General features: G+C 43.0%; 1 protein-coding gene across 1 annotated transcript in view; it reads right to left on the bottom strand.

Annotated features, from left to right (window-relative positions):
- Positions 1–12,951: 12,951 nt before the first annotated feature.
- LOC121275656 (beta-1,3-galactosyl-O-glycosyl-glycoprotein beta-1,6-N-acetylglucosaminyltransferase 7-like) overlaps positions 12,952–25,639 on the bottom strand; it is a 51,968-nt gene continuing 39,280 nt past the window's right edge. Inside the window, exon 3 of the mRNA XM_041183167.1 lies at positions 12,952–15,089. Within this exon, the coding sequence (XP_041039101.1) occupies positions 14,842–15,089 (248 nt within the window). The 3' untranslated portion in view covers positions 12,952–14,841. The remainder of the gene's footprint in view (positions 15,090–25,639) is intronic.

The raw sequence follows: 25,639 nt of genomic DNA, 5'->3' as shown, positions 1-25,639 counted from the left end.
CAATCCCTATCTCAGCCCACCTACTGCAAAAATCCTTATTCATGCCTTTGCAACTCCAAACTCAGACTTGCTTCAGAATTCAAGAGGAGTCATATTAGACTCGAAACAGTAATTGCTGCTCTCTCTACAGATGCTGCAGGCCTGCTGAATATTTTCAGCACTTCCTGTTTTTATTTTAGCTAAGAGCAAACTGTGCTATGTGCCAAGAATTTGGAGAAGAGGCCTGTTGCTGACCTATAAAAAAAAGGGCATTCTTGCCATTTTTTAACGGTTTATTTGAACTCAAACACTACTTTTCTTGGGACCGATGTCGCAATTCCAGGTAGTGTTGATTTAGTGAAGAGATTCCATTTGGACCTCTGGGTTTTCCCTTAATTTTTGCACAGTAAATCCAAATGGGAATGTTAGACACTGCATGTATACCAGTACATGTGCACATTGTTTAATATTTTTATTCTATTTCTCATTATATTTTATTTTCCAGCTTTCATGTAAAATATATGGATTCCGATAATATAAATTTTCAAAGGTAAAATTTTGCCTTAAGTCAATCTTGAACAATCAGTGTAACCTGTCTCATGCAATAAGATCTGCAATCCACGGTTTAACATTAATTATGCGACTGATAATCAATAATATTTTGAATGGGTGCATTTTCTCAGTAAAAAGATAAATAGAGTTTTATTGTATTCCCATTTAAAAAAATAACTTCATGAAATTATCATACTAAAAACTAGTCAGTCAATCTCTGGTGATGCTGCACATAAGAATCAAGACCATGTGTGCTCTTCAGGGGAATGGAGGTTAGTTGGATAGGAATAATTGAACCAGTGCTCACATACACAATAGTCTCCATTTTAAAGTTATACTGTCTTATTTTTCTATAATACTTTGATTTTGCATTACTTATAGTTCAATGGCAAAACAAGTAATATTTGGGTTGTACAGTTGGGATGGCTCCCAGGAGTTTCTCTGCATCACAGCCCAAGGAACTGGGAAATACAATAGAGATCCGACAGCATCACCAGTGGTGAGAAGGTATGATTGCAGTGTGATATGTTCAAATGGGCAGCTTTGTTCTAAATGTACACATAGGAATTTATGGAAAAAGTTGACGCATGACGTGTGCATAGATCTAAGGTGATTTTCAATGATTTATGATCATTTAAATAAAAGCACATCACTGACCTTACAAAGTGTATTGTTACCACGTTCCCCAATATTTTCACAATAACATTGAGCAGTTAATTTGCTTAACAGGTAGTCACATTCACCATGTGCAGCTAGACAATTACTTTTATTTTGTCCAACTTGCTGCATAGACTGAGAGTGCCCCCTTAAACATAATATAACTGACCTTTCTTCTGTGTTCAAGCTGTGCACTATCATGGTCAGCACAGTTTGAACAGTCAATCTTCTCTTATTCAGGGACTTCATCTCTGCTATGGGAAAACTGTGGATTATATCCCTGACTTTGATTAATCTGACATCATTAGAATCATTTCTATTTTGCACAGTCAAGTGAAAACAAAGGGGTCCTGAAAATAGCCCTTAGCCTTCACTGGGACATTAAGGAGTGGGAAACAGTTTTCAGATAAAGCTTACATAAAATTTTAGTGTGAGAAGACTAGAATGAATGGTAATTCAACAGAAAAGCTTCCATTCCTCAAGTTTACACAGCAAAAATGCTTAAAAGTGCTCACATACATTCATCCATAAATTAGAATCAGAATGATACAGCGCAGGATTAAGCCCATTGTGCCCATGCTACATTTTTGTAAGAGCTGTCCAATTAGTCCCACTCCAGGCTCTTTCCCTACAGCTCTGTACATTTTCTTCCCCTTCAAATATTTATCTAATTCCCTTTTGAAAGTCAGAATTGAAGCTGCCTCCATCAACCTTTCACACAGTCTACTCAATTGGAAAAAAAGTTTTCGATCATCTCTGATTCTTTCAGCAATTACCTACAATTTGCGAGCGCTGGTTACTGATCCTTCTGCCACTGGAAAGTTTTCCCTTATTTGCTGTATCAAAACCCTTCAGGATTTGGAATACCTCTATCAAATCTCCCCTTAACCTTCTCTCCTTTAAGGAGAACAATATGTTTCTGTACCTTCCAGCTATTTGAAGTCCTTAATCACTGCTATAATTCTAGTAAATTTCATCTGCACCCTCGCCAAACCTTTGACATCCTTCCTAAAATGTGATGCCTAGAATTAGCCATAATACTGCAACTAAAGTTTAACCAGTACTTTACAAGTTTTTTTATTCTTTTGTGGGATGTAGGCAATGCCAACATTTATTGCGCATCCCTGGTTGCCCTTGAGAATGTGATGGTGAGCTGCCTGCAGTCTGTGTGCATCAAATGGACAAAATCCCCTTCTCTCATAGGATGGTGTTTCTCTTTTTAAGGAAGACAATGCCATCTCGCCATCCATCAACATTTGAAAGAACATTCTCAACAATTCCTCAACTGTAAACACACTGTGACAGTTGATACTCTCCAGGCTATCCCCCAGTAGCCTATAGTAGAATCCATGGGTGAACCACAATCGGGAGAGCTGTAACAAGCAAATGGATGAAAAACAAAGCCTGTGACCCTGCTGGCTTCCAGCTGAGGTCTTCAAAGCTGGTGGGCTTATGCTCAGTTCAGGACTGCATGCACTCATCCTATAGATTTGGGTGGAAAAATAACTCTGTCTCTCCCCCTTCGCCACTGCACCCCCCCCCCCCCCACCCCCACACCTCAGGAATGCAGCATTGGACATTTGTAACTATCATCAAGAAGAGAGGTAAATCACACTGTGGAAAATATTGAGGTATGCCCCTCTTATCCATAGCAGAGGAAATCCTGACACGCACTCTCCTGAATCGCCTACTTTCAGTAGCTGCGGAAATCCTCCCAGGGACTCAGTGTGGCTTTCAACCTTCCTGAGGAACCCAACATGGTGTTTGTTGCCAGACAAATCCAAGAAAAATGTCAACAGCAATGCCAGGAACTCTTCCTTGCATTCAACAACCTGACCAAACCATTTGATACAGTAAATCTGTGGGTTGTGCTCCAGAGATTTGTATTCCCAAGAAACTTCATCACAATCCTGCAACTGCTTCATGATGATATGACTGCAGCCATCTTGAAAGGGTGATCAGAAAGACACCTCCAAAAGCTGGACCCATGTCAAGGCTGTGATAGCCCCCATACTATTTACAATCTACCTGACAGTGGCTATTCACGTCATCAAAGATCAACTGTCCTCAGGTGTTTTAAATACCACCAGGGTTCATCACATGACCAAATAACCTGCTCCCAAACTCCCCTGTGGGTCAACCAACATGTCCATCCTCGTGACACTCTACCTTCCCATGTCAATTGCAAAGGGAACAGACATTTAGTAACCTGACTGAATAACTCCTCTCTCACAGCCAAACATCCTTTTCTGATATGTTTATAGCTAATAAACAAAAGTGCTCAAAGAAATTTTTAATACCCCTATGATTTTTCTCCTGGCCTTTGTTTACAGTAGTGTCCTGAAGATCAACCTTTAATTCCTGGAGCCTCCAGGGAAATCCTGCAGGGTTGACAATTCCAAATACTGCCTGGATGGAAAACCCTTTAACCTCAGTTGCCTCTGTGCTGAAACTTAACTGACCACTATAGGTGTACATAAGCTATCTATAGTTTGCAGATGACTGCAGTGTCATTGCCCATTCTTCACCAGATTTGCAAGCCACTTTCGATCTCTTCAATTCTGCATACCAGAGACTTGGCTTTTCCTTGAATGTTGCCAAAACTAAACTTGAACCAACTAATACCTGGTCAGTCAAATATTCCATCTTCCATTTCTGTTGAAGGAGAGACTCTGGAATATGTTGAGCACTTCCCATACTTTGGCAGCTACCTCTTTCAATAGGCCGCCATTGATGAGGAGATCCATCACCGGATCAGCTATGCCAGTTCAACCTTCTACAATATGTGGCAGCGAGTGTCTGACAACAAAGACCACCACAAGTCAACAAGACTCCTAGTGTTAAGAGCAGTTATTGTCACCACACCCCTGTACTGCAGCGAGACCTGGACTGTGTACTGGCAACACACTGGACATCGAGAGAAATTCCATCGGCAATGCCTCCACTGCATCTTTGGGATTCAACGGGAGGACCATTGAACAAATGTTAGTGCCCTTCTCGAAGCCAGTTCCACAAGCATTCACGCAAAATGCTTACAGGGATGGAGCGCACTGGAGCAGAGTGGAGTCACTGAGTGTTTGGTGAGAAGGGAGTTCAGTGAGGAGTGGAAGGGAGGCACTCCTTTCTCTACCTTCCACTAGACCAGAAATTAAAAGCTGCACGACAGGGGTGATTTTTAAAAGATATTCTTTGATGGGATGTGGGTGTTGCTGGCCAGGCCAGCATTTATTACCCATCCCTCGTTGCGCCCTAGTTCAAAGGGCATTTAAGAATCAACCACATTCCTGTGGGTCTGGGATCACATGTAGGGCAGACCAGGTAAGGACAGCAGATTTGTTTCCCTAAAGGACATGAGTGAACCAGATGGGTTTTTACAACAATCGACAATGGTTTCATGGTCATCATTAGACTTTTACTTCCAGATTTTTATTGAATTCAAATTCTACCATCTGTCATGGCGCGATTTGAACCCAGGTCCCCAGTGCATCACCCTGGGTCTCTGGATTACTAGTCCAGCGACAATACCACTATGTCATCACCTCCCTCCAATTTTTGAAAACATCCAAGAGCAACATCACAGGGGAAACATGAATTCATCAAGAGGGACCAAGAGCCAGCGCGAGAGGAGCAGGAGCCTTGGTAAGTAGGACCAGGTGATTTGTACTGTCCCGTCTTTAAAGTAAAAATTGGCCTTCAGTTTGGATTAAGTAGTATTTGAGTAAAAGTAGTAAAGTGCCTAGTATATATTTACTGTTCTTTAAACTAGAGGAAGGAAAAGTAAAGAGAATAATTTAAGGGTAAGTCATGGCAGGGCAGCTCAGCCACGTGGAATGCTCTTCCTGTGCGAGGTAGGAAGTCAGGGGCGCTTCTGATGTCCAGGGCGACCAGGTATGCAGGAAGTGGCTCCAGCTGCAGCTACTCGAAATCCATGTTTCGGATCTAGAGGTGCGACACGAGTCACTGCGGAGCATCTGCAAGGCTGAGATCTTCGTTGATAGCACGTACAGTGAGGTGGTGACACCGCAGGTAAAGAGTGCACAGGTAGAAAGGGAATGAATTACTGCCAGACAGAGTAAAGGAACTAGGGAGGTAGTGTAGGAGTCCCGTGGATCCATCCCCCTTCCTAACAGATTTTGTGTTTTGGTTACTACCGGAGGGAGATGGTTTTTCAGGGGAATGCATCAAGAGTCAAGTCTGTGGATGTACGAGTGAGTCAGCTGCACAGAGTGGGGCAAGAAAAAAGCGTGGGAGAGCAATAGTGATAGGGGATTCTACTGTAAGGGGAACAGATAGATGTTTCTGCGGCCGCAGATGTGACCCCAGGGTGGTATGTTGCCTCACTGATGCCAGGGTCAAGGCTGTCACTGCAGTACATTCTGAAGGGGGAGGGTGAACAGGCAAAGCTCATGGTCCATATCAGTATCAACATAGGTAAAAAGAGAGATGAGGTCCAGCAACAGCTAGGAAATAAATTAAAAAGCAGGACCTCAAAAGTAGTAATCTCAGGATTACCCCAAGTGTCATGTGCTAGCAGGATCAGGAATAAGAGAATAGACCAGATGAATGCGTGGCTGGAGAGATGGTGTAAGATGGAGGGATTTAGATTACTAAGACATTAGGACTGATTCTGGGGAACATGGGACCCATACAAGCTGGACGGGTTGCACCCCAGCAGGACCAGCACCAATATTCTCACAGGGGTATTCACTAGTATTGTGGGGGATGGTTTAAACTAGAGTGGCAGGCAGATGGGAACCTCAGCGGGGAGACACAAGAGAGGGAAAGAAAGATAGAAAAAAAAGTGAAAAGTAGAAAGCAAATGTGGAAGGCACAGGAAACAAAAGCTAGCAGAAAATAGGGCCATGGTACCAAAAAAATGTACAAAAATGTTAAAAAGACAAGTCTAAAGGCACTGTATCTGAATGCACGGAGTATTCACAATGATGTAGATGAATTAACAGCACAAATAGATGTGAACGGGCACGATATGATTGCAATTACCAAGAACGACTGCAGGGGCGACCAAGGCTGGGAACTGAATATCCAAAGGTATTTGATGTTTTGGAAGGACAGGCAAAAATGAAAAGGAGGTGGAGTGGCGTTGTTATTTAAGGATGGAATCAGTGCAGTAGTGAGGGGGAATATTGACTCGGAAAATCAAAAGCTGTAGAATCAGTCTGCGTGGAGCTAAGAAGCAACAAGTGGCGGAAAACATTAATGGAAGTTGTCTATAGGTCTCCAAACAGTAGTGGTAAGGCAGGGGACGGCATTAAACAGGAAATTAGAGATGTAACAAGGATGCTACAGTAACCATGGGTGACTTTAATCTACATATAGACTGGGCAAACCAAATCAGCAATAATACTATGGTGGATAAATATGGTGGCGTGTACACAAGATGGTTTTTTTGACCAGTATGTCAAGGGACAAACAAGGGAACAGGCTATCCTTGATTTGATATTGTACGATGAGAGGGGGTTAATTAATAATCTTGTTATGTGGAGTCCTTTACCGAAGAGCAACCATAACATGACAGAATTCTTCATTAGGATAGAAAGTGTAGTAGTCCAATCCAAAATTAGAGTCCTAAATCTAAACAAAGGAAACTACGAAGGTATGAGGGATGGGTTGGCTAAGATAGATTGGGGAGCTTCATTAAAATGCATGACAGTGGATAGGCAATGGCTAATATTTATGAAGCAAACGTAAGCATTGCAAAGTTATACATTCCTTTCAGATGCAAAAACACAACAGGAAAAGCGGCCCAACCATGGCTAAAAAAAGAAATTAAGGATAGTATTAGATCCAAAGAGGAGTCACAAAGTTGCTAGAAAGTGCAAGCCTGAGGATTGGGAGCAGTTTAGAATTCAGCAAAAGAGGACAAAGAAGTTGATCGAGAGGGAAAAAATAGAGTATGAGAGTAAACATGTAAGGAACATAAAAGCGGACTGTAAAAGCTTCTATAACTATGTAAAAAGAAAATGAGTAGTGAAGACTTAGGTCCCTTACAGTCCGCAACAGGAGAGTTTATAATGGAGAACAAGGAAACGGCAGAGCAATTAAACAATTATTTTAGTTCTGTCATCACGGAGGAAGACACAAATAACTTCTGTGAAATGCTAGGGAACCAAGGGTCTAGTGAGAAGGAGGAATTGAAGGAAATTAGTACTAGTAAAAAAAAAGTGCTGGAGAAATTAATGGGACTGAAAACCGATAAATCCCCGGGGCCTGATAATTTATATCCCAGGGGACTAAAGGTGACGGCCATGGAAATAGTGCGTGCATTGGTTCTCATCTTCCAAAACTCAATAGATTCTAGAATTGTCCTGGCAGATTGGAGGGTGGCAAATGTAACCCCACTATTTAAAAAAGGAGGGAGGGAGAAAACAGGGAATTACAGGCCATTTAGCAGCAGGAAAAGTGCTAGGATCTATTATAAAGGATGTGATAACAGGATACTTAGAAAATATCAATGTGATTAGACAAAGACAACATGGGTTTATGAAAGGGAAATCACATTTGGCAAACCTACTGGAGATTTTTTTGAGGACATAACTAGCAGAAAAGATAAGGGAGAACCAGTGGATGTGGTGTATTTGGACTTTCAGAAAGCTTTTGAGAAATTCCCACGAGAGGTTGGTGTGCAAAATTAAAGCAAAGGGGATCTGAGGTGATACATTGGCATGGATTGAAAATTGGTTAGCAGACAGGAAACAGAGAGTAGGAACAAATGGATCTTTTTCAGAGTGGCAGGTGGTTACTAGTGGGGTACCGCAGGGATCAGTGCCTGGGCCTCAGCTATTCACAACATACCTCAATGATTTTTGATGAGGGAACCAAATGTAATATTTCCAAGTTTGCTGATGACACAAACTAGGTAGGAATGTGTGGATGTAAAGAGGCCGCAAGGCGTTTTGGAGAGGGCAAATATATAGCAGTTGTTATAACGTGGATTAGTATGAAGTTATCCACTTTGGTAGGGAAAACAGAATGGCAGAGTTTTATTTAAAAGGTGATAGATTAGGAAATGTTGATGTACAAAGGGACCTAAGTGTCTTTGTACACCAATCACTGAAAGCAAGCATGCAGGTGCAACAAGCAGTTAGGAAGGCAAATGGTATGTTGGCCTTCATTACGAGAGGATTTGAGTACAGGAGCAAAGATGTCTCACTGCAGCAGTACAGGGCCTTGGTGAGACCACACCTGGAGTAGGGTGTGCAGTTTAATCTCTTTATCTAAGAAAGGATATACTTGCCATAGAGGGAGTCCAGCAAAGGCTCACTAGACTGATTTCTGGGATGGCAGGATTGTCATATGAAGAGACTTTAGGTCATTTAGGCCTGTATTCACTGGAGTTGGATGAGAGAGGATCTCATTGAAACATATAAAATTCTGAGAAGGCTGGACAGACAGGATGCAGAGGTGATGTCTCCCCTACCGGGGCGGGGGGGGGGGGTGGTGTCTAGAACAAGCAGTCACAGTCTTAGGATATGGGGTAGATCATTTAAAGCTGAGGAGAATAAATTTCTTCACTCAAAAGGGTGGTGAATCTGAGGAAATTCCCACTACAGAAGGTTGTGGAGGCCAATATATTTAGGGAGGAATCAGATGGATTTCTAGACACTAAAGGAGTCAAGGGGTATGGGGAGAGAGCAGAAGCATGGCATTGAGTTAGAGGATCAGCCGTGATCATATTGAGTGGCAGAGTAAACTTGAAGGGCCAAATGGCCTACTCCTGCTCATATCTTCTACTAAAATCAACTACAATGGGATGGACACTGTGTTTGGCTGGCGAAAAGCATTTCCCCCACCAAGTCCCATTTTCTCAGCTCTCAAATGGCCAGTGTTTCAGGAGAGTACAAAGAAAACACTTCAAAGATACTTTGAAGCTCTCTTTGAAGCATGGCAACGTTGACATTAATGACTGGGAGGAGATTGCTACCATTCATTCAAAATGGCGACAACTTGTCCATCAAGCTGCCAAAATGCTTTGAGTCCAAACACCTTAATGATGAGGCAGACTGGCAGCAGAGAAGAAAAGGAAGCAAATCCTGCACTCCAGATCCCTCTACCTCCTTCCCAATGTGTCCAAAGAGCTGTGGTCAAGAATGAGCCTGTTCAGTCACATGAAGAACCATAGCAGAAACTCGCGACCCTGAGTAGACATTATCCTCAAATTGAGGGACAGTTGACAGCAATTATGACGACAGTGTTAAGTACACCCAGTGCTGTCAGGCAGCGAGTTCCAGGATTTTGACCCAGCTACAATGAAGGAACAGTGATATATTTTCAAGTTAGGATGGTGTGAGATTTGGAGGGGAGCTTGCAAGTGATGATGATCCCCCTTGCCCACATCCCTTCTCGTTCTGGGCGGTAGAGGTTGTGGGTTTGGAAGGTGCCTTCTACTGCCCCTGTGGACCAACGGTGGAAGGAGTGAATGTTTAATGTGGCAATGGGGTGCCAATCAAAGCAGGCAGCTTTGTGCTGGATGGTTTCTAGCTTCTTAAATGTTGTTAGAGCTGCACTCATTCAGGCAAGTGGAGAGTATTCTATCATAATACTTTAGCATTACTTCCTTGCTTCCAATGCTCTATGACTGGTTTAGAAAGCCATGGATCCTGTTGTTTTATTTTTGAGAAACAGACTTCTCAACTTGTTCTATCATCTGAAAAACTGGTGTATGTAACCCTCAAAACAGAAGTCATGTCACAGTAGCAGCAGTGTGTTCCAGCTATAAGATGCACTGCAGAAACTCACCAAGGCTCCTTAGGCAGTACCTTCCAAACCCACGACCACTACCATCCAGAAGGACGAGGGCAGCAGATTGATGGGAACATCACCACCTGCAAGTTCCCCTCCGAGTCACTCACTATCCTGACTTGGAAATATATCACCGTTCCTTCACCGTTGCTGGGTCAAAACCATGGAACTCTTCCCTAACAGCACAGTGGGCATACCTACACCACATGGACTGCAGCGGTTCAAGAAAGCAGCTCACCACCACCTTCTCGAGGGCAATTAGGGATGGGCAATAAATGCTGGCCGAGCCAGTGATGCCCACATCCCGTAAATGAACAAAAAAAACCCAATTACTTTTTAAGTACATTTAATAAGTGATAGATATCTAAATTGAGACTAAAATATAGTCACAAGTCATTACGGCACAGAAGATGTCCATTCAGCCCATGAACAAGTCCATGCAGAATGAAGTTTAAAGGAATGTTTTGGTTAATCAATGTACCTTCTACATACATTTGACCAATTTTCCAATCAGCGCTTATTTAACCACTAGTTGCCAGTGGAGTCCCATTTAAAACTTATTGAATTCATGCTGGCTGCAAAATAGGCCAACCCGAAATTCTGGATTACTCTGTTTAATCCTTATATATATATATTACATATATACAAAGGGTATATCAGACTTGCTTTGAAAAGCACAAGGTGACAAAGCATTTAACGTCCAGTCAACCACCAATTGCTGAGCAAGTTCATAAAGCTTTGGGACAATTAGTATTATTAAAAAGTATATTGGATTATCGCTGATTCATCTGGTAATATTAGCAGCTGAACACTTAACACATCCATACAACATTCCTTCATGGGTGAATTTAAGTATTAACATGTTTAAAATAAATCAGCTGGCACCTACAATAAAATGGCAGATAGAGGAATATAAAACTAATCATAAGCAACATTAATTTCTAGACTCAGAACTACAGTGTTTTGTTAATAGTTTGTCACAGTGCAAATGATTAACTGTTAATTTCCTGTCCATCTCTGTGGGGTATATTCTCCCATGAGTCATATGCTCCCATTTGAAGTATATGCACAAAATATTAAAATAAATACAATTCTCTACACAAAATATGGAAAATACACAAAATAAAGTATGACTTATTTTTGGAGAATGGTGGGATGAAGAATGTACCCAGATCCCCAGTGAGCATTCCCTATACATGGTGTACAGCATGTCCAATTTTACAACTACTAACACAACGCTGCATAAAATCTTTCCTGTTCCTTCTGTACAAAGAATATACTCATATTCGCTTTGACAATCCCCCCACATAATTAAGTCAAAATTATATTATAGCAGTAGCATCTACGTCAAATGGTTTCACTGCACAGCGTTAAGAAAAGGTTTTAGGGTGAATCAGGAGTCAGAGCCCAAGCTCACTCTAAAAAAAAGTTCACTTGGGAGTCAGGTTAGGATTTACAAGACAAATTTAGAATTGGTACAAAGGAACACCACTTCACACTGATAGTAGAATTGCAACATAAATGTAACCTGACTTGTAAGACTCAGCTCCTTTTGACTCCCTTTAGACCTGATATCATTCTTATTCACTTAGAAATTTTTTCAGTGCATCGGCCATATGCAATTATTGATCAAAAATAGATATAATACTTCAAGTTTTGTTTCACCAATAAGCTAACAGATTGTGACAAACCTTTTTTGGATTTATATTCGTTCCATGAATGGAATTATAGATTCTAAAACATTCTAAATGCTTCTGCACTTTCTGCTATTTAATTTGACTTTTCTTCCAACATTAGGTCAACTACTACACTCAAAACTTTTGTTTTGCAACACCTTATTTAACCATAAACTCCCTAAATTTCAACTCATCCAAACTCTACTATCTCTATCCAAGCCTGCACAATAGCCTGCTCACCAGTTACCTCTGTCCTTTATGATCTAAAACAAAAACAGAATTACCTGGAAAAACTCAGCAGGTCTGGCAGCATCGGCGGAGAAGAAAAGAGTTGACGTTTTGAGTCCTCATGACCCTTCGACAGAACTTGAGTTCGAGTCCAAGAAAGAGTTGAAATATAAGCTGGTTTAAGGTGTGTGTGTGGGGGGTGGAGAGAGAGAGAGAAGTGGAGGGGGGGTGTGGTTGTAGGGACAAACAAGCAGTGATAGAAGCAGATCATCAAAGGATGTCAACAACAATACAACAAAAGAACACAGGTGTTAAAGTTGGTGATATTATCAAAACGAATGTGCTAATTAAGGATGGATGGTAGGGCACTCAAGGTATAGCTCTAGTGGAGGTAGGGAGAGCATAAAAGATTTTAAGATATTTAAAAATAATGGAAATAGGTGGGAAAAGAAAAATCTATATAATTTATTGGAAAAAAAAGGAAGGGGGAAACAGAAAGGGGGTGGGGATGGGGGAGGGAGCTCACGACCTAAAGTTGTTGAATTCAATATTCAGTCCGGAAGGCTGTAAAAGGCTTTACAGCCTTCCGGACTGAATATTGAATTCAACAACTTTAGGTCGTGAGCTCCCTCCCCCATCCCCACCCCCTTTCTGTTTCCCCCTTCCTTTTTTTTTTCCAATAAATTATATAGATTTTCTTTTCCCACCTATTTCCATTATTTTTAAATATTTTAAAATCTTTTATGCTCTCCCCACCCCCACTAGAGCTATACCTTGAGTGCCCTACCATCCATTCTTAATTAGCACATTCGTTTTGATAATATCACCAACTTTAACACTTGTGTTCTTTTGTTCTATTGTTGTTGACATCTTTTGATGATCTGCTTCTATCACTGCTTGTTTGTCCCTACAACCACACCCCCCCCTCCACTTCTCTCTCGCCCCCCACACACACACACCTTAAACCAGCTTATATTTCAACTCTTTCTTGGACTCGAACTCAAGTTCTGTCGAAGGGTCATGAGGACTCGAAACATCAACTCTTTTCTTCTCTGCCGATGCTGCCAGACCTGCTGAGTTTTTCCAGGTAATTCTGTTTTTGTTTTGGATTTCCAGCATCTGCAGTTTTTTTGTTTTTATCCTTTATGATCTATACTGGTTCCCAATTCCCTAATGTAAAGCTCTCATCCTTGCATTTAAAATCTTTTCTTTGGACTCCTAGCTTGTTAACATCCCACATTTCCTTCACCCCACCAGTGGTGACTGCGCCTTCAGCCAACTAGACTTTATATTTTGGAACTCCCTCATTAAAATCTTTGCTTCTTTTTTAAGACCCTCCTTAAACCCATCTCTTTGACTAAACTTTGTAACATCCTTTGTAATATCTCAATTTTTGACTGGCATTCATTTTTATTGAATTATGCTTCTGTAAAGTGCCTTTGGTGGTCTTGTGGCACAGTGGGTAATGTCCCTGCCTCTAAAGCAGACCCTCCGGGTTCAAGTCCCACTCTGGGACTCGATGGCAAAGGAAGGTGCGTTCATAATATGGACAAACAAGCTGAGTATCAACCTGCAAATCCTTCCAACATATGCCAAAGACAGGCAGTAACAGTGGGAGAGATTCCTGGTCGGTCATGTGAAAGAACTTTGGAGCCTCTACCATCACTATCCATAGCTCCAGACTACATGTTGCCACAGCAATTCTGACTCCCTGAGTGAACAATAACACACCAAAGTGCCTTTGGGTTTACATCTACAGTAAAGGTGCTTTATAAATACAAGATGATTTTCTCTATATTCCGTATCAGCAATTAATTTGTCAATATTCAATGTTGTTACATTTTTCAATCTTAATCGTGATTTATCTGCTCAATTACTACTTACAATACTTGGAGTATTTTTATCATATGATAAATATCTGAAATGGTAGCACCTCCAAGGCCAGACTCCTTTGGTCTAAAGTGACCTATTAGAACTAAAACAATGGTTAAATACTATTTCCTATTAATAATAAAATTAATGCAGTACTCCACCTTACATGAAGCTTAACATCTTTGGCTTTCATTATAGCTGTAAATCTCATGTGATAAAACTTATACCACTTGCTTTCTGAAAGTTAAGTTATAAAATGTCCAGTTTCTTAACCTCATTAATTAATTGTTTCATCCTCACAAAACACCAATAAAATTTGTTAAATATTAGTTTCCATTCATTGATATGTTAACTTGAATTAAATTGCTTAAATTGTTGTCTTAACAATGGACTCCAATGTTTGCCCACCATAGATACTGCATTATAAAATTTGGAATTCCTTGGATTATGCATCAGATATTTAAACAGAACAAGCTCCATTTCTTCTCAGACCATCCAGTGTCTATGAGTTGCTAACCTGATCCTCCTTAAACATTCCTAATGCATTCTAATATACTGCTTTTCGATTGTTCAAGTAGCTCACTTTCTAAATTACTATTCTTTCAGTGGCTCTGGTTTTCAGAATTGGATGCATCTTGTTCCTTTGGTTGTCTGCTTGAGGATACTGCCAATGTATTCTGCAGAAAATAACTTATGGTTTCAGCATATTGGCAACGTTCCTTTCCCATCCATTGGAAGGGGTACCAAGCAAAGGAGGCAACAAGCAGGTGGAAGAAAGGAGAAAATAAAATCATGGCTGCTCTTCTATATCTTCTAGCAGATGAATGCACATATTTGGCAGGGCCTTTGGGAGTTTTGGCCATCCATTCATCCTCTTCACTCACAAATGATGTTCAACACAGAATTTACACATGAGAAGAAAAATATAAAACTTTCAATGAGATACAAATTGGAGGACAAGGGAAGCAACACATTTCTAAATGGAAAAAGATGAGAAAACATTTTTCTATCTAACCACTGACGGAAAACTAGTTTCCTTTTAGGATTAAAAAAAAAGGATGTGGGATATGGAAACTCTTTCTTTTCCTTGCTTCTTGTACAATCAAGGATCTGCCCATCACATCAAAGGGATGCTACAATCATTGTTTTCGATGTCAAAGAAACACTTGTTATTCTTAATGTGCCATCCTTGCTGAATAGGTACTTCAGACTGAGACAAAGTCTTTGGCCTTAACCACCGCTCCATGCACTGTGCCACCAGTGGGTGGCTGTTGACTTCAAATTTGTTTGCAAATAAACTGTCCTTTTGGGCAAGCCATTCCAGGTCTCCCAGCCCATACACACAGATGCTACGAACATAGTGACCTGAAGGAAACAAAACAGATGAAAAAGGCATCTTAATTTATGCACAGTGATAGTGGTAAGTGTACAGCTATGACAATACAATCTTAATGTCACAATTTAAAAATTAATCTGCATTTGTCTCCAACCTGGTAGGTGAAGGACAATCACCACCCATGTTAATCAATAGAAACAAAAATTGATGTACTAGAATTTATAGCAAAAAAAAAATCAAGGTCAGTCTTTTTGTTAAGGCACAATAACAATGCAAAGAATGACGACTTCCTGAAAAGCCTGCTCACATTAGTTAAATTTACTGCTAAGCACCTTACAATATATCATGGGTTACTGTTTTTAGTTTGGTCTGACATGCCTAAAGATAATGTGACAGACACTACATGTATCAAGGTTAGAGAGAGAAAACAGGACAATGGATAATATGTATGTGTTGGAAATTCCTTACGTAACACTACAAAGCTGTTAGTTGCATAGTTATTGTGTTTAATTAGATGCAGGTACTGGGCATTAACCAAGAATTAATTTGGTCTCCTATAAATAGGAATAGATTGAAACTGGGGTGAGAGTTTAGAAAGTGTATGTCTGTAAGGTGTCCTCCTGTGAAAAAAAGCTTATAAAATTGTCTAAGGATTGGCTCCTGTTTTATCTTTCACCACTGGGCTTTCTTCTTATCAACATGGCAGCAGTGGATAGCTGACTCAAGGTGATGGTTGAAAACTAAACAATAAAGTTTTCAGACAGAAAAACTAAAATCCTAGTGGTCATTGTGGAAAATGGCAAAAAGCAAGTGCAAATGATTGGGGTACTCTGATGTTCTTGAAATTTGAACCATATGATCAGTGGAAGAATGAAGTGGACTCGTGGACACTGGCTGTATTGCTACCAAAGAGAAAACAAGGTATGGCTGCAGTGTTGTCGCTTACTACAAGAAGTAAAATCAGAAGTATTTTGTGAGTTGGATCATGCTGAAGGTTTGGACATTGTTAGAATTCATGGACGAAGTTTACAAGAAAGATGATCTGTTAAATGCCTATGAGACATTGCCAGAATGTGATAGGCCAGGATATTTAGGTTGGCGAACCTGGGGTGGGGAGGGAAAGGGGGGGGGGGGGTGGTGGTCACTCGCCATGTAAAATAATGTGGGATGACATCAGGCGGAACTCCCGACATCACCCCCTGTCATTTCCATTTTCAGGTCGGTGGGGGCGCAGCCGAATCAGCTGGGTGCCCACCGACCTGTCAACGGCCTATTGAGGCCATTTGAAAAGTAATTAAGCTCATTAATGGACCTCGCCATCCAATCTTAAGGTTGGCGGGCAAGCCAGGAGCCCTGGCAGGCTTCAGAAAACACATGAAACCTCATCCACGGGTGGGATAAAGTTTCATGAGGGTTTTTAAAAATTAAATAAATGTTTGATTAAAAGTGATGGTCATGTCCCAACTCATGTGACAATGTCACATGAGGGGACATGTCAAGGAAGTTTTATTTTTGTCCCTTCACCATTTTTAAATTTGGCACTGATCTCCCTGAGGCAGCACTTAGCCTCAGGGAGATGAGTGTGCTCTTTCGTGCGCATGCAGGAAAGAGTGCACTCTCGGCTGAGGGAATTCCCCTCACATAGCACTTCCTGGTGGATGTCACTCTGGGCGGGCCTTAATTTGTCCGCCCACATAAAATGGCAGCACGCCCGCTCCTGCACTTCTCCCCAACAGGGGGGAAAATTCTTCCCTAAGATTTCAGGAAACAGATGGCCATTCTATAGAAGAATTTATCATAGACTTTAACAGATTGTATAAAAGATTGATAATTCAATTTGGGGATCCTGGATCAGTATTAGCATTTAAACTACTGGATTATGCACAGGCAATTGATTTTAACTGGTATGTAGATGTTGGAGATAATGACTCTGTTGGATCACATGTCTGCTGCCTCAAAAAAAAATTTTAGATGGTGCTTGCATTCAACTATAAGCATGACTGGCTAAAACATTATCTTGTTTCCCTAAGTAGTGAAGGTTAACAAAAGGTCAAAGAATATAAAAGAATACTTGTTTCAGGTTTGGCAACGACAATACATTAAGGTTAGTAAAGTGTGTTGTAATTCCATTTAAAATAGCTGGCATTATAGCTATGCTGTTGAGTAAATGTTCCATGAAAAAGATACAAAGGAAACTTGACATGGAGAATGACAAAACAATTATTTTTGGAAAGTCGTTGCATCTGCAGCTTACCCAGTCAGGATATTATTGTATCCCCTGAACAAAACCTGCTGTTTCTCAAGAGTGAGACACAAATATTAATAGTATTGGGTGATGAGAAGTAATAAAAACAAATCATCTGAAATCACATAAGCAATTTGCTCATCCTACTTGTCAAGGGTTAAAAATCCTGGTAAAAAGAGGTAGGTGTAGTTGAAGGGAATTATACGAGGCTAATAGAAGTGACTAGTTAAGAACTTAAGAATAGGGGCAGGAATTGGCCAATCAGCCTTGAGCCCACTCTGCCTTCAATGAAGTCATGGATGACCTACTTCAACACCATTTTCTTGCACTCTCTCTGCATATCTTGATGTTTTAATATGTAGAAATCTATCTATCTATCTCAGTCTTGAACATATTCAACACATTCTGGGGCACAGAATTCCAAGGGCAGAATTTTCCCGTTCGCGTGTGGGGGCCTGCCCCCATATTTGTGCGTTAGATGACGTGTGGTGATGTCAGGTGAGGGTCCCAATGTCACTGCGATATTTAGTTGGACGGGCATGCAGTGATGTCCGATGCGCACCCGCCATTAATTAACGGGCCACTTAAGGCCCTTGACTCACCAATCGGCGCTGATTTTTTTGGCACCTGTGCAATCTTTGGGTCGGCGCAGGAGTGCAACAGGCAGGACACATTTGTATAAACCTCATCCACGGGCGGGATAAGAGGGCTCACTGGGGTTGCGAGTGTGCTCTGTCAAGTATTTATTTTTCAAAGTTTTGAAACTTGCCTGTATGATCTGCAGTACTTCAAAATGCATACCAGCTGCTTTGTCTGGGGTCTTAACCTTCAGGTCAGCACTCTGTGGTGAGGAATCTTTTCTGGGCCTGCAGGTTTCAGGTTTCCCTTAGCCTGGGAATGGAAGCTGAACTGTCCACTGGAGGCAGCTCCTCTAAGGAGGGAGGGAGGGCTAGAAGGGGGAGGAAGCCAGGAGTGTGCATTCACCCTCCAGGGGAGCCACCTTTGAAGTACAGGCACAGACACAAGGGGCGCAGGGCCAAGAGGTGGACCAAGGCAGGAGGGGCCGCAGAAGACACCACTATCCTGCTGTCAGGGTATACAGGCGGCGAAGCAGCTACCTCAATATGTCTGAGATGCAGTGCCAAAGGAGGCTCCATCTCTCAAGGAAGACAGTCAACTATATCGATCAGATGATTGGGCCTGAGATCTCAGCTGTGTGGGTGGACACCCAATGCCAGCAGCTCTGAAGGTCACAGCTGCCCTCAACTTCTATGCCTCTGGCTCCTTCCAGGGCTCGGTGAGTAATCTTTACGATGTCTCCCAATCAGCTGTCCATATGTGTCAAGCAGGTTACAGACGTTCTGTTCAGATGGGCATTGACCTTCATCCACTTCCGCTGCGACCAGGTAAGTCAGGCACAGCGAGCCAGAGGCTTCGCGGCCATTGCTGGCTTCCCCCACGTCCAGGATGCTATAGACTGCACACATGGGGCCATCAAGGCACCAGCAGGTGAGCCCGGTGCCTTCGTCAACAGGAAGCGATTCCACTCCATGAACGTGCAGATAGTGTGTGATCACAGGATGCTGATTCTACAAGTCTGTGCCAGGTACCCAGACAGCTCCCACGATGCCTACATCCTCAGACACTCCCAGGTGCCTGGGCTCTTCAGTGCTCCAGCCTGATTGGATGGATGGCTGCTGGGTGACAAGGCTATCCCCCTCAGAAAGTGGCTCATGACCCCTCTCCGCCATCCAAGAACAGAAGCTGAGCAGCGGTACAACAGGAGCCACAGCACCACAAGGGCTGTGGAGAGAACCATCGGTCTTCTCAAGATGCACTTCCGACGCCTGGACCGCTCGGGGGTGCACTCCAGTACCCCACAGGTCATGTGTTGGTGATAGTGGTTGCATCCTGCGCTCTCCACAATCTTGCGCTGGAAAGGGGGGACGCGGTGGATGATGAAGACGTAGACGCAATGGCTGCGGCTGCACACGATGAGTCCAGCAGTGAGTCCAAGGATGAGCACGCACAGGAGAATGCTGAGGGGGTAGACGCTGACCCAGGCATACTGCAGAGAGGCAGGGACACCTAAGGAGGCTTTAACCCAATGAACCTTCAGCTAGCACACCACAGATGGACTTCCAGGGCAAGCCTGGGCTGTAGGCTCCATACTTGACACCTAAGTGCAAAATCTGCCAGGTTAGGAACAGTAACTAAGGGCCTTGTTAATAAAGCTGAATGTCCAACAAAACACTCATTACATTTTTGGAAACCATCCACATGCAGAAGAAAAGAGGCACCCTCAGCCATGGTGACATATCTGAATTTAATATGTCAAGCAAACAAACTTATGCAAAAAAGGAAAAGACAATAGTGTTACAACTCAGAACAAATCATAAGGACCTCATCTTGGGCCAACACAAAAGCACCAGTAAAAACCTGTGGTGTGCCTAAGGTGCCTTATGTTTACGTTTCCGGGTACTGTGTCTAGGTGCTCCTCCCTCGCCGGCACTGGCATCTGAGACAGTCTGCTAACTCTGTTGGCCTTGACGATCTTGGAGGACGTCCTCCGGCTTGTGGAGCCTGTGCTGGCCCCACCTGGGAGGGAGCGGCCAGTTCCACAGCTGTCATCTTCCCAGTCGTTGCAGCCTCACCAGATGCAACGGTCTCTGGGAGAGGGGCTGAGGAGCTACTGCCCTCATCCAGAGCGTCGTGAGACGAGCCCGCAGAGACAACAGGCAGCTGCTGCGCTGACATGAGGTCGCTTCGGAACTCCCTGCTCACCGTGCATGGATGGGCACCAAGCTGGGAAACTTGATGCCCAGACCATCTCCCACACTGGCAATGACCAGCTGAGGTCAATGCCAATGTGAGGGCTTGCTGGTCAGAGCTCACCCCCAGGGAGCCCAGACGGGTCTCCTGGAGGGGGTCTCCACGACAGACACCACTCTTTCCATGGAGGAAGCGTGGCGCCCGGACATGAGGCTCATTGCATTGGCGAGGGTCTGCGTGGACTCCTCCACCATCTACACCAAGCGAAGCATAGCCTCATGCATCATACCCAGATAATCTCACCCACCCGGCCGCATTTCCTGCCCCTGTTGCGTAGCAGATGACTCCAGAGGCACATCACCAGCCACCGACTGAGCATATGCCTGGTCCCCTGCAGCCCTCTGACTGCTAGTGCCATGGGCACTCTGTCTCTGCCAGCTCCTCCAGCAACTGTGAAGTGCCCTCACCACCGTGCCCCGGGACACAATTTGATGTTCGAATTCCCATCGAGGTGCTAATATCTGCACTGGTGCCTGCCTCGCAGAGATGCTGAGACTTCAGGGCCCTCAGGTGTGAGAGAGGGCCTCTGCTGCTCCTCCTCCCAGCCCTGCTCCGCTGATGCTGAAAGGAAGAACAAGGACAGTGGATCAGTTAATGTGGAGACAATGTCAATGTGCATCCCTGTCACCCGGATCATTTCGTAAGCAATGGTCAAGCCATGTTGCAAAATTAAATCACTTAACGTTTAGCACTACTATGGCTGTTGGGAGAACAGTGCTGAACTCACTGTTGGGCATAAATACCTGCTTGGAGCACCCCAGTCTCATCGACACCAGTGGACCTGGGCGCATGGCGCCTCCCCAAATGCAGGACCTCCTGCTCGAACCGGCTAAGAATGGCGATGTGTGCCTGGCCTCCGCCTATCCTCGCACACTCTGCAGCATTATGAGCATTCTTCTCCTGAAAATGAGACATGAGCATTGATTAGTACAAACTGTACATAGACTCTCTTTGTGCACGGCCCACCCCAACCAGGGTGGGACATATCAGGGCTCCAGTGCCTCCTCACCCCGCTGCTGCCGAACACTCACACAAAGATGCTAGGCCTGAAGCAGGCTATGTCCAAATGTAGCAAGACCTGGACAACATCCAGGCTTGGACTGACAAACGCGGCACGGATATTACTTGCCACAAGTGCCAGGCAAGACAGAATCCAACCATCTCCCCTTGATGTTCAATGGCATTACCATCACTGAATCCCCCACTATCAACATCCTGGGGGTTACTATTGACCAGAAGCTGAACTGGACTAGCCATATAAATACCTGATTACAAGAGCAGGTCAGAGGCTAGGAATCCTGCGATGAGTAACTCAACTCCTGACTGCGCAAAGCCTGTCCAACATCTACAAGGCACAAGTCAGGAGTGTGATGGAATACTCCCCACTTGCCTCGGCAAGTGCAGCTCCCACAACACTTAGGAAGCTTGACAACATCCAGGACAAAGCAGCCCGCTTGATTAGCACCACGTCCACAAATATTCACCCCCCCCGCCACCTACGCACAGTAGCAGCAGTGTGTACCATCTACAAGATGCACTGCAGGAATTTACTAAGGCTCCTTAGACAGCACCTTCCAAACCCACGATCACTACCATCTAGAAGGACAAGGCCAGCAGATAGATAGGAACACCATCACCTGGAAGTTCCCCTCCAAGTCACTCACCATCCTGACTTGGAAATATATCGCCGTTCCTTCACTGTCGCTGGGTCAAAATCCTGGAACTCCCTTCCTAACAGCACTGTGGGTTTATCAACACCACTTGGACTGCCACGGTTCAAGAGGGCAACTCACCACCACCTTCTCAAGGGCAACTAGGGATGGGCAGTAAAGGCTGGCCCGGCCAACGAAGCCCACATCCCATGAATGAATAATAAAAAAAACAATGTACTTAGTGAAACGAGTCATTCAGAGATTGATAAAATGCTAAATAAAATTTTAACTGATCAACCAGGGGATCAGTTATAGGAGGGGGATGGGGAGGAGATGGCATAGTGATATTGTCACTGGGCTGATATTCCAGAGACTCAGGGTAATGCCCTGGGGACCGAGGTTCGAATCCCACCACAGCAGATGGTGAAATCTGAATTCAATAAAAAAAAAAGTCTGATCATTGTTGATTGTTGTAAAAACCCATTTGGTTCACTAAAGAAGGAAATCTGCAGTCCTTACCTGGTCTGGCCTAGCCTACATGTGACTCCAGACCCACATCAATGTGGTTGACTCCTGCCCTCTGAACAAGGGCAATTAGGGATGGGCACTCCTGACAAGGAACCTGGCATGGGAGGTTCAAGCAAAGAGTTCACCCCAGATGGTTGGAGGATATAATCCCCATCAATTAGTCTGTGGGTGAAATCCCAAATTGCCTTCTGTGTTGTGTGATCATCCTCCTGCTCTAAAAGATTTTATGCTCCATTCTCTAGGATGGGATTTGAACCCATAGCCATCTGTCGGAGACAAATGTGCTCCCAGTTGAGCTATGGCCTACATAATTGAATGTGTAGTTTCTGGAAAATGGCGATTGACATACTTGGTAGATCCATCAACACGTATTGTGAACTTCTGCAGATAATACTATTTTACTTTAACTTCTCTGACATTCCCTCCTGCTCCTCCCCAACATCTGCATAAATATTCCAAAACATTCACAATATCATTGCACTGGGGAAGGTGTGGGGCATAATTATGGGAGAAGGGAAACAAAACGTTGAAATGATTAAGATTTATATTAGATGTAAGGGGAGTGGCTTGATAGCTTCTTATACATTAAGCAAAACCTATGTCACTACTGCCAGTTACAAGTAATACGAGTTGGATTTAGTAAGCTGCAATGTGAACAGAAAATTACCAGAAATTTCCAAATCTAGCAGCCTGGAACAATCTGCTGAAATAGATGTACCCAGCAGCTAGCTTTAGTGAGGCATGTAGCTTTACATCCAGCTGGTTGTGAAGATCAGTGCTTCCAGAAACAGCTAGCACTCACTCAGGTATCACACAATAAAACCAGCCAATATTGCCAAATTTTTAAATGCTTCAAAAGTTGTAAGATCACTGCTTCATGCAGATAATTTTAAAAGACAAATACCATCTATAAAATTAGCTTCAGTGGAATTCATATTTGACTTGACACGCTTATTTACCTGCTTTCCGGCAAGAGAAAAACATAGTCACTTTATGTTGTTTGTTCTTTGGGTTTCACATCATGACTAATTTTCCCTCTAAGCTCTGTGGCTACACAACATCCAAAAGTCCCTGCAGAAGCTGTGCAAAAGTTGGACCCTTTAAGTTGTCATGGACTTAAATAAATCACTTGTGCATTCCAAAAAAAAACATGAGTACAGTACATGGAGAAGCTAGAACTGGGGGCACAGTTTAAAAATAAGGTCTTTATGTATCAGAGATGAGAAGGAATTTCTTCTCTCAGAGGGTCATTAATCTTTGGAATTCACCTCCACAGAGAGCTGAGGAGGCTGGGTCATTGAATATACTCATTGCTGAGTTAGATAGATTTTTGATTTACAAGAGAGGCAAGGGTTATGTAGGACAGGCAGAAAAGTGGACCTAAGGCCACAATCAGTTCAACCATAATCTTATTGAATGGTGGAGCAGGCTCAGTGGGCTGAATGGCCTACTCCTGCACCTGTTTCTTGTGTTCTCATGTATCGTGCACATAAACATTATACAGGATATTTTCTTGTGTTTGCACTTCAACTTGAGTGTGCAGCATGTCTGTCCTTAGTAAATTGTTTTATAAGATGCATCAATTCTCAGCGAGCCTCCCACTTTCCATCAGTTTGGACATGAATTATGTGAAGCCTCCTGGTTCAGATGTGAATAGCATTGACTTCCTGACTCAGTATGATTTATATCTTTGTTGAAGAGGAGCACCACCTTGTGATAAGAGTTGGGAAACAAGTCCTGTCTGACTATTTGACAGAGAGATCAACCTTCTGTTGTGTAGCCAAGAGCGTTAGGAGTGTTTTCTGATACTAATTTGGGCAGGCCTGCTAAAGAAATCATAGAAAGTGGTTTGATTGGGCTTACATCATACTTTAAATGAATAGAAAATACAACACATTCAAAATGCCTACTTTTTAAAAAGATAAATATTGTGTTGGGAAGAAGTGCTTGCTTTCTATTGACTTGACTTTTCCTGCATTTCAAAAGTCATAAACAACTTTCCAAGATTGGCATCCAGAATCTAAAGGGATATCAATCCTTGTGGTCTCAACGGAAATCACTAAGGGACCTATCACAGGGTTAACATGAGTCAGCCCATCGACATTCATACACAAATGGTGATCTTATTGAAGCATATAAAATTGTGAGGGGACTTGACAGGTTGGATACTGGGAGGTTGTTTCCACTTTAAGAATAAGAGGTCTCCCTTTTAAGACAGAGATGAGGAGAATTATTTTCTCTTAGATGGTCATTAGTATGTGGAATTCTCTTCCTCAGAAAGCAGATGAGGCTGGGTCATGAATTTATTCAAGGTACAGTTAAATTTTTGATAGGTGGGGAGAGACAGGAAATCGGAGTTGAAACCACAACCAGATCAGCCATGATCTTACTGAATAGAGCTGGCTCGAAGGGCTGAATGGCCTACCCCTGCTCTTGAGTCCTATGTTCCAATGTTATGTTCCTATACCCATAAGGTCACATCTACCAAGAGGCTATTCTAGCTGGGAGGAAACACCCAAAACTTTGGTTTTTAAACTAAATGAATGCCATACTTTACATGCAAAAAATTTCCCCTAAAATTAATGTTTCCTATCACAGACCAGTTTTGTCCCCTCTTCCTCTGACATGACTTACATCCCATAGCTGACAGCCAATAGTATCTCACCTAAGAAATATTTTTTGTCCCCGCCTCTCATCTCCAAAATGTTTTGACTCCTTGTCACAGATAGGCTTCATAGGGTGCAAGTTACCCTCTTACATCTTGCCCAAGTCAGATTTGACAAGTACAGGACAGTTATACATGCATGGAGAAGCATTCCAGTTGCATCCAATGTTAATGCACGGGAATTTCCTACAGTGAACACCGGATTGCAGGAACTGGGATTGAAGTTATTTCCCCCTTGGGGAGAAAATTGCAGCACACATGCCACTGTACCAGCTTCAAATCAAAAGATCACCAGGTAGAAACAGATAAGAAAAAGGTCATTCAGCAAGTCTGTCCTTACATTCCCTTCTCTTTCCACCATCACAGCATTCAACTAGCTCTTAAATGATTAGAGATTTTCGTTCCACTGCCATTTGTCCGTTTTACCTGTTGGTCAAATCTTTTGTGAAGTATTTAAGCCCATAAGACGTAGGAGCAGAAGTAGACCATTCGGCCCATTGAGTTTGCTCCGCCATTCAACGAGATCTTGGCAGATCTGATAATCCTCAACTCCACTTCCCTGCCTTTTCCCCATAACCCTTGATTCCCTTACTGATTAAAAATCTATTTCAGCCTCGAATATACTTAATGAGCCAGCCTCGACAGCCCTCTGCGGTA

The sequence above is a fragment of the Carcharodon carcharias genome, chromosome 3 (assembly GCF_017639515.1).
Source record: "Carcharodon carcharias isolate sCarCar2 chromosome 3, sCarCar2.pri, whole genome shotgun sequence".
Lineage (NCBI taxonomy): Eukaryota > Metazoa > Chordata > Chondrichthyes > Lamniformes > Lamnidae > Carcharodon > Carcharodon carcharias.
Note: the sequence above shows the minus strand (reverse complement) of the source record. Positions and strands in the feature narration are given on the sequence as shown.